Here is a 15,140-nt window from a genome sequence, read left to right as displayed (position 1 = left end):
AAACGGCTGCGCCACTCGACCCCGAGAATTTCGAAGTCGATGCCGCAACGCATGGAAAAGTGACCGAGTGAAGACAGCGAAGGCAGCCGCGGACAAAGAAGCGAGCGAGAAAGACGCAAACGACGCGACGCCGTTGTTGGCGTTCTGACGCACAGCGGCACGCGAGCGGTCGGTGGCGCGCATGCGTCGACGTCGGCCCGCGAAACCGACGACGGCGCGCTGGTGCGCGCCGGCGCGGTGCGGCGCCCTTCACGCTCCACGCGCAGACGGCGTTCAGTACCTCGTCGCGCGAGCCTAAACCGCCGTCGCCTAAGGGCGACGTTGCTCACCCGTCGCCGCAAGATCGCGGCATCATGGCTGCGGAACGAACCTCCGAACCTCATTGCCCACTCTGCCAACCCCGCTGCGCTCACCGCATCGCCGCTGACGCGACGCGGCTCGGACGGCCGCCGCGTGTCAGTGTCGTCGTCACGGCGACGCGTAGGTCGGCGCGGGGCGTCGCACGGGGGTCGAGATTCGAATCACATACGGCAGGCCGCTTGCCGGCGCGGCCGTGTCTATAGCGTCGCCGGCGCTCTGCGTGTACGACATGGGCAGGGCCGTCACGCACGAGGATGGTCATCCTCGAGGACGGTGAAACTGCCCTGGGGTAAGACGGCGAGTCAGCCGCGGAGACTCTCCGCCACCGCCAGCCGACCCCGCGTACTGATCTGTCTGACCAGATCTGAGACCTCCTCTTCTCATCATCAGCAATGCCGGTTGTGTCAGTCTTCAGTGCTTCAACAAGTACGACAGGGTCTGAGATTGTACAGTGGTCCACAAGATGACCAGGTCTGCATATTCTGCCACGAGTCAACACGATATAATCAGTCTTCACAGACAGTGTCAACATTTGACCAGGTTCTGCCACGCATCAGCGCTACGAATGAACCAGCGCACAGTGTCAACGATATGACCAGCCGTCTAGCCACCGATCAGCCCATGAATAATTCAGTCGCACTTGCGTCAACGACATGACCAAGTCTTGCCACTGCATAGCACAAATAATTCAGTTCACACTGGCCGTCCAATCGATGTGACCAGTCTGAGCCTTTCTACCGCCCCGCCTCAGTCTTGACTGTCTGGCATCAGCCGCTAAAACTTCTTCTTCCATGCCAACAGCGCGTAACTGACTTCGTAAAATTTCCCATCGTGGTCCATGCGGAGTCTTCCTGGTGGCTTTCGTGAGCGCGGAACTTACCTTTCTGGATGCTGCAAGACGTAAACGAGCTCTGTTGTGTTATATAATACACTCCAACACTGTACTAGGGGTTTCAGTATTTGTGGGCGTTCTATAATTCATTCATAAAGCCGAATGTACGCGTATATGATCGCCTCATAAACCGCGGCTGCGCCGCATGAGCCGCCCACCTCAATGTTGATTGATGGGAACCAAGTATTGCGCCTGAGTATATTTCCCCTCACGGGATGCTCGCACTTATAAACACGCAGCAGCACATTACAGGCGGTTGGAAAGCTTGAGGCCAAATTTCGCGTTATACGGTGCCCGGATTATATAACGAGCGGCCCGCTAGCCAGCGGCGGGTTCGGGTGGGGCGCTTCGAACGAACCCCCCGCCCCCCGAGGCCCTCTCCCAAGCAAAAAAATTTCTTTGCTTGCTGAAAAATTGCAAGACATTGCACCTCTCAGGTTTATTTTTCTTTTTTTTTTCTGCGTCCCCCCCCCCCCCCCCCTCCCCCCCCCCCCCCCCTTAGTTCTGTTTTCTTTTTTTTTTTTTTTTGTTTTTTTTTTCTTGCCCCCCCCCCCCCCCCCCCCCCCCCCCCGCCCCCCCCCCCCCCCTCCATTTTATATATAATTGCAAAATCTCCATCGTGCGCGGAGAGGTGAACAGTGAACACCCCCTCCCACCACCCTCCACCCCGCCATCGATCGCCTTGGCTCCTCGCCTGGTCGCTTCGCGTACTCCGCATGCAGGTGGCTCTTGTGTACAGCGGGGTCTGTCCAGGGAGTCCGCACCCCCCTTGCTCGCGCATGACAAAAGCATCTGAGGGGTGTAATTTAAAAAATAATTCTATGAAGACCCCCCTTCGCGTGCTCGCAAACTCATGGCGTTACGGCTAGGACCCTTTGGTACAAATTCACTGTACTACGTCCCCTGCCGAGGTGCTGATCGTGGCAGACCTGGTCATATCGTTGACACTGTGCGACTGGTCATTCGTGCTGATCGTGGCAGACCTGGTCACAATGTTGACACTGTGTAAGACTGATTATTCGTGTTGATCGTGGCAGAAATATCAGACCTGGTCGTCTTGTGGACACTGTACAATCTCAGACCCTGTCGTATTGTTAACACTGGAAGACTGACCACCCATGCTGATGATGACAGAGGTCTCAGATCTGGTCAGACAGATCAGTCGGCGGGGTCGCGGCGGCGGAAGTCTCCGCGCTGACCGCCGGTCTTCCACAGCAGTTTCACGTCCTCGATGACCATCTCGTGCGTGACGGCCTTGCACATGTCGTACACGCACAGCGCCGCGACGCTCACCGCCGCAAGCGCCTCCATCTCGACCCCCGTGCGACCCGCCGTCGACACCGTCGCCGTGACGACGACCTGACACGCGGCGGCGTCGAGCGTCGTCGTCACGGCGATGCCGGTGAGCGGCAGCGGGTGGCAGAGTGGGATGAGGTCGGAGGTTCGCTTCGCCGCCATGATGCCGGCGATCTTCGCGACGGTGAGAACGTCGCCCTTGGCGACGCGGTTCTCTGCGACGAGGTTGAACGCCTCGCGCGTGAGCGTGACGCGGCCACGCGCCGCCGCCACCCGCGCCGTCGTTGGTTTCGCGCCGACGTCGACCATGCGCGCACGACCCTCGGCGTCCGTGTGCGTCAGAACGCCACAACCGTCGTCGTTTGCGTCTTTCTCGCTCGCTTCTTTGTCGCGGCTCTTCGCTTCTTCACGCTTCGGTCGACTTTTCCTCGGTTGCGCATCGACTTCGGAATTCTCGGGGTCGAGTGGCGGCAGCCGTAACGCTGGCGGGCGATTGGTTTCCCAGTATCTCATCGTGTCTTCATCCATCCACACGTTCGTTCCGTCGGAGGACGAGTTTGGGTCGCCGGCACTCTTCCCAGAGTCGCTAGTGAGCAATGTTTCTTTCGCTCCTTTCTCGTCGTTGTCTGCGCGCCTTCCAGCGGTCGTGTGAAATTGAGTAGCACTAACGGTGTTTACGGGAGGCTGAGATGCAAGAAGATGTGTCGCAGAGGAGCATTGAAGTGGAAGCCTACAAATAGGTTTCGGCTGGCCTGGTGGGTTGCGGTTCGCTGCCGGTATTGTAGTGCGGATCTCGTCTGTAGGGGCAGCATTTGCATCTGTACAAGAACAAACTTTCGGTCAGAGATCTGCCTTTATATGCCACTTGACGTTTTCTTCTGGCAAGAATTTGAAATATGGAAATGGCCATTGCGCCAAATACCAAAACTGACACTGTCTACTGGTGCAATATGGCTTTACAAGTATACCAAAAGGAAACCTGGAGTTTCTTCACTACAACAAGATTCATGGTAGCAGGACAAAAACGTTTTTGCAAAATTAGCCAGGCCGGTACTGCAATTGTACCATACAGCGAAACCTCGTTATATTTTTACATGAACTTTACTAAAAAAAATCATAACTCTGTTAGAGTGAAAATAACTGACCATAGCAAATTTGCCAATTTTGTAATGGTTTTGACATGGATGCAAATGCACCACAGCGTGAGAAACTAGCGGTCGCCCAGTCGCCAGTGGCGATTAGAAAATCTACCGGGTGACTGCTTGCTTGTGTCAGCTGGTCCGGCGGGGCGACTAGATAATCGCCGCACAGCAGCGAAAAAAATACAGACTTGTAAACGGGAGCGCATAATACGACCCGTTCTCAACGTAGAGGGGTATCAAACTTCTAGAGTCATTAATCCCTTAACGCTATGATCACACCGACAAAACTCGCGCGGTCTAGAATCGATTGCGGCCATGGCATGTAGCGCAGCCAGTGTTTTTATGACGCTAACAATAAGTTTTTATATCGCAGGTGTTATCTGTGGGGAGTGAGGCACGACAGTGACACCTGACAGCACGTAATCAAAGCCTGTTAACTGAATTCGTCACGTTTTCATGTGGCTATGAGAAGTGGAATGTGCGAAGTGGACTACTTTTTATGTCAGTTAGATATCTAGAAGCAATGTAAACTGTATATACTTAAAGATTCTAGGCACTTGCAACTTTGCGGATGTGCGGAGCATTGATATATGCCATGGGGGGTACCGTAGCGATGGGAGGAGAAAACGAAAGTAAAACCTTGCCAGAATGCTCACCGGCATTTTAAAATACTCAAAGTAACGAATAAACTATGTGTAATGTGTAGTGATGTCTGTCTGTGTGAATTAAATTGAATAAGAAGTGATTGGTTTCTTAGTCGAGTGAAATGAGATTTAAAAATAGGTGATCGAATGCTAATGTTGTGAACGATTTCTTTAACACTTGATAGTCTGATATGGTGTGAGGGGCTGAATGCATGATGAATGATATTAAGGTCAGTGCATCAAAATTATGAAATTGTAACAAAATCATGTATTGAAAAGTAGCGCTGGCAGCTAAAATAGCTACCCCGCAAAAGAATTACGAGAGCTTTTGTGTCATACAATATCAAAAAAGAGCTCTCGGAAAAAAAGTAAGTTTTAGGTTGCCGAACAGCAGAAATAAAAATTTACAAACTATTATTTTGTTATTTGCTTTTGACTACCTTCTACATTATTTAATGAAATGAATGGTAAATTTAATCAAATATAGGATACACAATGTGCCGCGGACGACAGCGCTCATCTAACTCTCTGCGGTGATTCTGTAGGTGAGTGGTGGGATTCTAGTAAACCCTGTTAGCCCAATGTGTTCCATACACGCAAACAGTGGAGACCAGGGTGTTATCTAGGAAACCTTCTCAAAGGAATGTTCGTGGGGTCGTTATGAAGTTGCCAACAAAGAATGGGGGTATGTTTAAGTGTCTTCAGATTAAGATGGAAGCTTCCCATTCGTGACGTAGTAGCAACAACTTTGGCAAGACAGAATAGGTATAGCACTAGCATTTTACAGCAGCCTACAGCGCTGAATAGAGAGGCTGCCACTGTAACTCAATTAAGTAGGCAAAAAATTACCAGTATTTTTTAACCCACCCCAACCCAAAACATTTTGAGGCGCCAACTTGGAGCAGTGGCCATAGTTACATGTAACACGCTGAAGTACAGAATTGCCATAGCAAATTATACGATTTAAGAGGATAAACTTTCTTCAACAAATTTACTATTGAAAATTTCACCTTCGTGACATTGTAGCTCACTATATCAGCATGTATAGATTCTACTATGCAACCGACCAGCTCAATTCTTTATCTAACAGTAACAAAAATCCCATGTGTTAACCCGGCCTCTTGAGGGTCAAAAGGTATCGGACACTTATCATTCGACGTCGCGAAGTACATTTCATGGTCTTTTAATAAGTTGATAAAAATGGTAGGTCGGGCGCTGAACAAAAAGATTTTCGCTCGGGTCCGTCGACCATGTCCTCAGAAAAATGTCTAAAATTCTGCCCCTGTTGCCATTTGGACTTTGACCTCCAATTTCGGCACCGTTGATGGGCTCTTTCTCCTACCATGATGCTATACACCGACTATCACGTAAGCTGGTGAGCCGTTTAGATTGTGCCGTCATTTCTGCATTCTCTCTATACCTTAAGTTAAGGACACGGATGTTCCCCTCTTTTACACCGCTTTGACCTTTGACCTTTGACCTCAGCTTCGACATCAACTCGTTTTCGGATTACCCCCCACGTCCGAATATCGTGCCGTACGTCGGAGGCCGGCTAGAATGTGCCCAACTGTTGCACGACGAACGGAGGTCGGACGGACGGTGACGGACACACGCTCATGCCGATTTTACAAGCTGCCCATCTGACTTATGTCAGATGAAGCTAAAAATAGTCATCCGAAAGCTAAAGTGCCATGCGAAGCTACACAAAACTCTCCATGTGTTCGCCATTTTCTAGGTCATTGCTGTTAAACCTGTGCTATTCGATTACTGGGGCATCCCGACCAATCAGGCATCGCGTAATAAAAATATGGGTAATTTATAGGAATAATGCGGCGGTCTTCAGGACCCCTGTCTTGAAATCGACTGCGGCTTGTTCCGATTTACTCGCATCAGTGTACAGGGTTCTCCAGAGCATAATAGATCCTGGCGGCCCGCCAGGCTATGTCAAGCCCGCATCTAAATGCCCGCACTCTAAATATCGATAGGCCGCCATGCTAAATTCATAGCGCCACCCTGCACGCGGAACCGCTTCGGCGATTGCAATTAAGGACCGCATAAAGGCAGCACCGCCATGCTATAATGAAAAGCCTTGGAGATACCCTCCAGGTGTATCGAAAACGGAGTAAAAATATAATATTTAGTAATACCTTAGATGCACATCACAAATTGCACCATTCCCCCCATATAAAAACGTCCCACATCCAGTATTCACTTTGCTACGACAGAAATCTGCGACAAGTGACCTACTGACAGCGACCAGTCTTCCTCAGAGGCACGCATGTTCCTGCCTGACAGTACCTAATTATCAGTTTTTCACCTGCACCATTATACGCCCCCTGCGTGGTGACTGTGACATCCCTTTACGAAAATTAAGTGCCAGAAACACCAACACAACCATAAACCACAGTCATAGAGATGTAATTTGACTGTCTTGCATCATTGGTTGAGAAACACCCCAATTTTTTTTAGACTAACGTCAAATTGACCACCACGATTACAATTTCATTAAGAACTTCGGATAGTATATAAAATCGCCTGACAATCAAAATATAATGACAGTTGCTATAAGTAATCGATAGCTTTAACGGCGCCAAAGACGTGACAAGCCTTGCCATGAGCTTTTGCGCATCATATTATGCCTGGATTGTCTAATCATGCTATTTAATACAGGGTACGTTCCCACTAAAAGCGTTATATGCGAATTTATTACATACTTGGCTACATCGGAGTCACCCACCAATAAGTGATCATGGCCGATCTTCTTCATACTTGCTAGGTTGCAACATACCTACAGAGAGGGAAAACAGGTTGATTAGTCATACAACAATAATAGTAATACAATGCGGATAAGCGTATCCAGTGGGATATTTTGTAACAATTTGTTAACATTATGCCTTCACGTAATTTACTTTGTAAAAGTTTTTTTACAATCTTTTTAGTTATATTGTATAATGAGGACACCGGCTATGCGTGCACCTTGCGCTAGCGGCGCTGATGTCAACTACGGTACCTCGAGCAACCGCAAGTAGTCAGTCCCTTAGTGCAAAATATGCCGAATCGTTCCAGGAGATGACAAAAGTCTTCAAAACTTGGCACAGTTGTAGCTTATGCGTACTATAAAATTACTTAGAGGGGTGCCATGCAGATATTCCTTAGAAGTGAATTACAGATGATTAAATGTTCGAACCACCCGACTCCGAACCCCCGGCTACCGCGCCAGCTTATACAATGCCGAATACATGCTACGTTGTACAATGCGCCAGCTACACAAGAGCATTTATCACTGATTTATATGCTCTGAACACACAGTACAGGCAGGCGCGGTAGGGGGGTTCGGAGTCGGGTGGTTCGAACATTTAATCATCTGTAATTAACTTCCGCGTGCATATATTTGCTAATATATTGACTAATCGTGCGTCAATAAACTCAATATTCACAGGGAGTATAGCTAAGACATGTGTCTATAGGTATCTAGAATTTTAGAAATGTAACTCAAATCCTTCGCGAGATGTTAGAGTTAGTACACTATCCTACGGGCCATAGCCGCGCGTATATATTAGCCTATGAGCGATACCGTGCGTATATTTAATTAATTAATTAAACTATTCGTGCTTCAATAAACTCAAACTTTACAGAGACCATAGCTAAGAGATGTGTTTATAGGTAGCTAGAATTTTAGAAATGTAACTCAAATCCTTCGCGAGATATTAGAGTTAGTACACAATCCTACGGGCCATAGCCGCGCGTATATATTAGCCTATGAGCGATATCGTGCGTATATTTTTGGTAATTAATTAAACCATTCGTGATTCAATAAACTCAAAATTCAGGGGTTAACAGCTGTATACAATGCGCCAGTACAGGCGGGCGCGGTTCGAACATTTAATCATCTGTAATTCACTTCTAAGGAATATCTACATTGGGCACCCCCTCTAATATTTATAGTACTGCCATAGGCTACAACTGTGCCAAGTTTGATGCTTTGTCAGCTCTGTGACGATCATGAAGCTAAGGGACCTGACTAAAGTGTTTACAACCACAATTGCATTGAAAAACTGAGTTATCGATCAGCGCCGCGCTGCGGATTAGTTCCACCGGTACCCCATTCCATACCCGATTATTTTTCACTTGCTGCGTGCGTGATTGTTAAATCTGTTGATTATTCACGATATTGCGATATTTGCGATTACGATTATTCCGATGATATTTTCACTTACTGCGACGTGTCCATGATTGCTAAATCTGTGGTATCGCGAACCTACACATGCTGAACACGACCTATGCCAGTGTATGCTACTAACCTGCATGCTGTTTCTTTTTCCTGCCTACCGCTGCACCTATAACCTGTCGCAGATCTGCCTCTGACATGCCGCCCCGCAAGGCATCACGCAGTGACACCTCCGTGTTGCCGAACAAGCAAACCTGTGTTAGTAAAAATGAAGTCAGGTGGTGCTTACAAAGTGTGCGAGTTTTCCCAATAAACCACCTTGGTCAAAGGTCTCTCTGCTCACGCAGCCTCCCAGCTCTTCACACAGCTTCTTACCTCCTCACCCAACCTCCTACCTCGTCACACCTCCCAGCCTTTCACACATCCTTCCAACTCCTCACACATTTTCCCAGCTTTTCACACATCTTCGCAGCTCTTCGCACATCTTCCCAAGTCTTCACACATCCTCCCAGCTCTTCACACATCTTCCCAACTCCTACCTCTGCACACCTCCCCGCTGGTTTTCACACATCTTCCCAGCTCTTCACACATCCTCCCAACTCTTTACCCCACCTCCTACCTCCTCACGCACCTCATCACACAGTCTTTAACCTACACAGACAACATTTCACCTCCTCACACAACCATCTACTTTCCCAGGTTTTCAGCATCTTCACACACATTCACCCACACTAGCAAATGAATTGAGCATATCCTGATGATGGTTTACAACATTGCGCTCCGAGTTGGCTAGTTTTTCTAAACTAATTAAGAGCGACGATGACTGCAGTTCATTAATCTAACGACAACCTGACAATGCACTAGTGGCTGCCTCTGCATACCTTGAGGTTTCCATCGGCTGTGATCCGTAGCCTATTACATGTACCGCAGAAGTTTTCAGTCATCGACGTGATGAAACCAAACTGGCCTCGGAAACCCGGGATCTTGAATGCCTTTAAAATCACAACACGATGGCTCGTTCTATAGCCCTTGAACACGTACAATCTGCACCAACTTAACATGCCGTATGATTACTTACCCACTAAAAAAATGTACCCAATATCAACTATTGCTTAATTACTTGTAAATACTATCTCTAATTCACCAAGCAAAATGGTTAGCTTTCCTCATTTGTGCCCAATCTGCACTCTATGAATACACTGAGTGTATACCACTATATAATTACCAAATATGTTTAAATACGTTTACAATTATTATTTACTAACTATACCACAGCGCTTAACTACAACTGCAATCAGTGTTGCTTACCTTTGATGTGTCATTTGGTTTATCAGTCAGTCGTTCAACCTCTGGCCATCTGCTTCTAATTAAATCTAGCATTTCCTGGTACGAAACCATTTTTTTGTCATTCCATTTGTTGCCATTGAATGGCATGTATTCTATGAAGCGCACATCTATATCCTGTGAAATTAATTGTGTGAAAAGAATGAGATTTAAGCAAGAAATACAACTAGACAGTCTGTGAATAGCTGTGAAATGTGATGTTATTAGATGATAAAGACTTTAACTAGTTTAGATTTCAGAATCAGTTTTCAGCCAGACTTTGCTAAATGGACAATTTTAAAATATACATGATAGCAGTTTAAGACAAACATTTCCATTTTGTCATAAACTCCAGCTGTAAAGCTAGTACAAATAAAATCAAAAGGTCAACTTTCATTGCATTATGACCTAAGCCAGCAATTGCTATGCAAATGTGATTTTTAAATTTTTTTTTATTGATATTAAACATTAATGAAAGTGTCAATGACACTGTAGCTCACCTTGGGTGTGATAGAAGAGGGAGGGGGGATATATAAAGCAAGAGTACATATGGGAGAACTGCCATTATATAGCATATCTCCCATTATATACTCTTGATAATGATATATGCATAAGTTTTGATGCGAAAATAAATGTTTCAGATCTGAAAGTCTGAAATCTTGACGAGAGATGGCGCTACACCTAAATGATCGCCATTTTGGTTTTCGAATATCGCGCAAATAAAAACAATAAAATATTCCAGTCAAATTACTGTAATGAAGAATCTAAAACACAATATTACACGTATATAGGTATGATTTTAGAGTTGTTGACCAATTAGACTACATAAACGTAATAGGACGTTGTCATCTCTCCCATAGGAGTAACAACTGTTTTGGGGCTAGCCTTACAAGTTACACATACCAAAATTTAATAAGATCGAATGAATTTAGATGGCCATTTCCATTTTTGCCAAAAAGTGGACGTGTCTCGAAAGTAGGTCGACTGGCATGCTCCAAAATAGGACGTTCAAACCTCTCCCATAGGAGTAACAACTATATGCAATTTGAAACATGTGGGTCAAACGGTTCTTGAGTTATCGTTGACCGTAGCCAAATGTTGACGGACGAACGGACGGACGGATGGATGTGCGACAGACGACACCAGGGCTCGAATTAACCGACGGCACCGACGGCGATTTCACCGACGGCAATTGCCGTCGGTGCCCCTATCAATCGCCGTACTGCCCCTGAAAATCCAACCCGACCGACGGCAGTCACCTGCCTTGCCCTTTTGTGTAATTGCCGTCGGTGCCCTTTAATCTACTGCCCTAGTTGCGTTTTTAGTCGAATCAACATAACACGTGCGCGTGCATGCTGTAGTTGCAATGATGAGCTAAAAACCGATAGTCGCAGGAGGGAATAATAACGGCATCGGATAATTATTTGCTCCTGATAGCGGGCATGTAAAATTTCTTGTTACTGTACTTCCATTAGCAGAGGTGGGTACAGGGGTCGGTGTTACAGTGTAAGCTTACATGGGGGCATATTGTTTTGTACATTAAAAGCAAGACGATGTTGATGTACTAATTTGTTATGAGTTTTCCTTTATTTTACAAAAGTGCCTTGGTGCCCTTCTCAAATTTTGAGAGTTGCCTTGGTGCCTTGCTATTTTAGAGAAAATTCAAGGTGATTTCTCACATGCCCTAAAAAAATTGCCTTGCCCTTCTCGGCGCTTAATTCGAGCCCTGGACGACACCCCATGGCAATAGCTCATCTTGACGATGTCAAGGGGAGCTAAAAATTGTGTTCATATAAATAACACCTAACTTAACTGATAGCAATTCTAAAACATGGAGTACTGTTCCTTTTCAAGATCCACATTTACCTTTGCACGAGTTAAATCCACAAAGTCGCAGATTTCATCATCGTTAAGTCCTCTCATGACAACACAGTTCAGCTGCAACAGTGAAAATATAAACATCAATGAATACATATATATATATGCTCATGTGCATTGCTGGTGATCTCAATTTGATGCATACAGGAGAATACAGTGTGTCAGTATCAGGGTTCTAGCCAGAACAATTTTAGTGCCGGCTAATATCAGTGATTGCGTCATATGCATAAATTATTATAATAGCTACATGGTACTTAGCCAGCTATACTGCATGTACTGTGCGCTGTACGATGTGATCAGATGATGATTTTACGCATAATTATTGTTGAGATTGTGTTTTCAAAAATAATTCTAAGTGTATCAGTTGTGATTATCTGTAGATTGCTCACTAATTTGAACGTAATTTTACAAAAACTCAATCATTTTTGTGCCGTTCGGTAGGATGTTATTTAAAGCTGCATGCCGGTCGGCCAACACCAGAGCCGGCTATTACCAACCGGCGTAGCTACAATGGTGTGCTCACGTGCATTGACGGTGATAACAATTTGATGCATCGATATACAGGAGAATACAGTGTCAGTATAGAGTGTCACTCTGAGGCCTTCATGTGCAACTCACGGAAAAACTCAAATTTATAGTGCAACATATATAGATAAGATGAAGAGCTAATAATGACATGTATTATTTGCTCTTGATAAGATATAACATTAGAGTATTCCTGCAGGGGTGGCAATTGCAGCAATCTATACTTTTATATATGATCTCACATTCAGAATACAGCACTTTTCATATTTCATTACTGGGAATATATTATCAGTATTCAAACAAGATGAACGTGATTTAATAATAGCAAAGTAAATGCTTAAAGGTGGCCATTTTTTACAACACTAATGGCCATGGGGAGCGGTTGGCAACTCCAAAACCTACAAAATGAGATAGAACACATTAAAAAAAAGAAGTTAAAATACATACTAATTAGAATACTTTGATCGTGTGTTCCGTAACTACTTATATGAACAGTATAATTTACATATTTCTGTTTCTAGACTTCCCGACAGAACACAATGTCCAGTTTATTTTTGCTGTACGATTCTTCGCTGCTTTGGTGTCGTGTCCCAAATTGCGTGCACGAATTTAAACCCGTTCACCTTGCTAGAACAAGCTATCTCGCTGGCGAGAAACGCTTGCTGGCTTGTAAATAATCACGTATTAGTAGCTGTGTCAAGGCTGTAGACACGTGCACGTAATGTGCTTTCACGCACGCGTAGACATACCACTTGTGCTTGTATTGACATCAACGCAAAATGTGCTATTGGCTTTGGTTGCGTGCGTGAGTGCGATAGTCATGTGTAACAATACATTCGTTTAACTAGACATTACATAAAAGGAGAACTGACTCTGGCAAGGTTGGTTTCGTACCATAAGCAGACATGCAACATAGACACAATACCGAAGTTAGGCGTGCTTATATAACTGAGACCGTCAGCTGAATTGCAGCCTGGATCGGTACCATCATCAGTTCTTCTTGAAACCCAATTCGTACCTTTACAGGGCTGTATCCTATAGCAAGTGCAGCGTCAATGCCATCCATGACCCTACTCCAACCTTTCCGGCGACTGATGAACTCAAACTTAGCAGGGACTAGAGTATCTAGACTAATATTGAGATGGGTCAGACCAGCTCTGTGCAGGTCAGGAAGCCTTGACTTCAGCACGATAGCATTTGTTGTCATGGCGATTTGCTCTAGCCCTACTAACTTTCGAAGCTCACCTGTAGAGGGTGAAGAGATGTAATGAATCGCTGGCAAAATTTAACAGTCATGTCTCATAACTATGAATATGTACCAGTGACCAAACACATACATACATGCGCAGGAGCACAGATACACACCTGCACTACACGTACACGCACACATACAGGCATATGCATATGTACACACTGACAATCCAATTCATGCACACACAGGTACCCGAAGTTTTGTACCAAAGCATAGAAAAAACACAATCTATGTGCAGTGAAAAAATACACGGGGGCTCGGGGCGATTTAGCCACGGAAATGTCAAAAATAGCCCCCGTAAATTTGCATAGAGTTCAATGCAAACCAAATTTTAGAGTGCTATTTTCATGCACCGCTAGCTTGAAAAGTAGCCCCCGAAAAATTCATTTTACTTTTTTCCCTGATCAATGTGGCATAAATAAATATTTAACTAAAACCAAATCTTCTCCTGTAACGGTACAGCGTTACTTATACACGCAAACGCACGTGCACGCACGCACACACAAATTACCAAGCAAAGCTTTTAGTTTTAACTTGCACATGACGATTAATTTTAAGAATACACAAACCAACCTACCAACAATATCAACTATGTCTTTTCGCACCAAGGGTTCGCCACCAGTCAGCCGTATTTTAGTGACGCCCTCTTTTACGAAGACCCGGCTAATAGTGATGACCTCTTCCGTCGACAGCAATCTCTTCTTTGGTGTCAACTCTACGCCATCCTCTGGCATGCAGTACTGACCTGAAAAGCGATACCTTGTATATGTCACCACGCAAAAGACGACAGAGAAAAGTTTAGTTAAGTTTAGTTAGTAGTTTAGTAGTAAGTTTAGTTAGTAGTTTAGTAGTAAGTTTAGTTGTGATATTTGTCTTCTAATGAATACACGATACTGAAATGATATGAATTATATGCAAATTAAAGAATAAAATGAATGCTTATTAGGTACAACAAGAGGCGCATACTATAAAGTGTAATATTAAATTAGACATTAAACCTGTTGATAATCGAACTTACACTGCTAGGACAGTTAAATGCGTAGATAAGAGGTTTGCATTTTAAGGTAGGTAATGCCCTTTACAGAGGTCTGGAGGTACCTGTCCGTAACCCTGAGTCTATCCTTAACAAACACATATGTTATATATCTAAAGCTGCAATCATACAGCAGACAAACACGCCAAAAAACTGGCCATAATATACATACATCGCAGGTTGCATCTCTCCGTTAAAGATACACGTAGATAGTCATGCTGACGCCCAAAGCTATCTGTCAGGAAATCAGAAAATGGCCTTGCGTCAGGGAACTGATTCGGTTTTATTAAGTTCAGCTCAACTTTCCGTATTGTTCGCTCCTCCTGAACTTGCCCCTATGAAGCAAAAAACAACACACATCTAAATATTACAAGCAAAATAAAAGCCCACTTGACTTACGGTGGACCAGTGGGTGAAATTTAATGGCAAATAGACGTAGTATTAGAGTAACAATCCTTGAATAGTTTTAACGCAGTTGTGTAATTGCAGTTTAAACACGATTCAAAATTGTACAAGGGGTGTCCCCCAGAAAGGTTTTGTAAAAGACATTCAATTGTATAAAATACAGTCATATAACTTTGATATGGATCATAAGATTAAAATTTAAATTATATAAAATTTTAATTC

The 15,140-nt window shown here is 44.9% G+C and overlaps 1 protein-coding gene across 1 annotated transcript; it reads right to left on the bottom strand.

The window, feature by feature from the left end:
- Positions 1–2,169: 2,169 nt before the first annotated feature.
- Positions 2,170–14,848, bottom strand: LOC106812877 (molybdenum cofactor biosynthesis protein 1-like; the record flags this gene model as incomplete). The annotated part of the gene is given in 8 exon segments (XM_014816874.1): positions 2,170–3,366; positions 8,636–8,756; positions 9,384–9,494; positions 9,811–9,963; positions 11,692–11,763; positions 13,247–13,473; positions 14,058–14,225; positions 14,686–14,848. Coding segments are annotated over 8 exon segments (1,971 nt in total), but the record flags the coding sequence as incomplete, so codon positions are not given.
- Between the last annotated feature and the right edge of the window lie 292 nt (positions 14,849–15,140).

Source organism: Priapulus caudatus, unplaced genomic scaffold (assembly GCF_000485595.1).
Source record: "Priapulus caudatus unplaced genomic scaffold, Priapulus_caudatus-5.0.1 Scaffold696, whole genome shotgun sequence".
NCBI classification, from domain to species: Eukaryota; Metazoa; Priapulida; class Priapulimorpha; order Priapulimorphida; family Priapulidae; genus Priapulus; species Priapulus caudatus.
The sequence above is the reverse complement of the archived record's forward strand: the minus strand, read 5'-3'. Positions and strand labels throughout refer to the sequence as shown.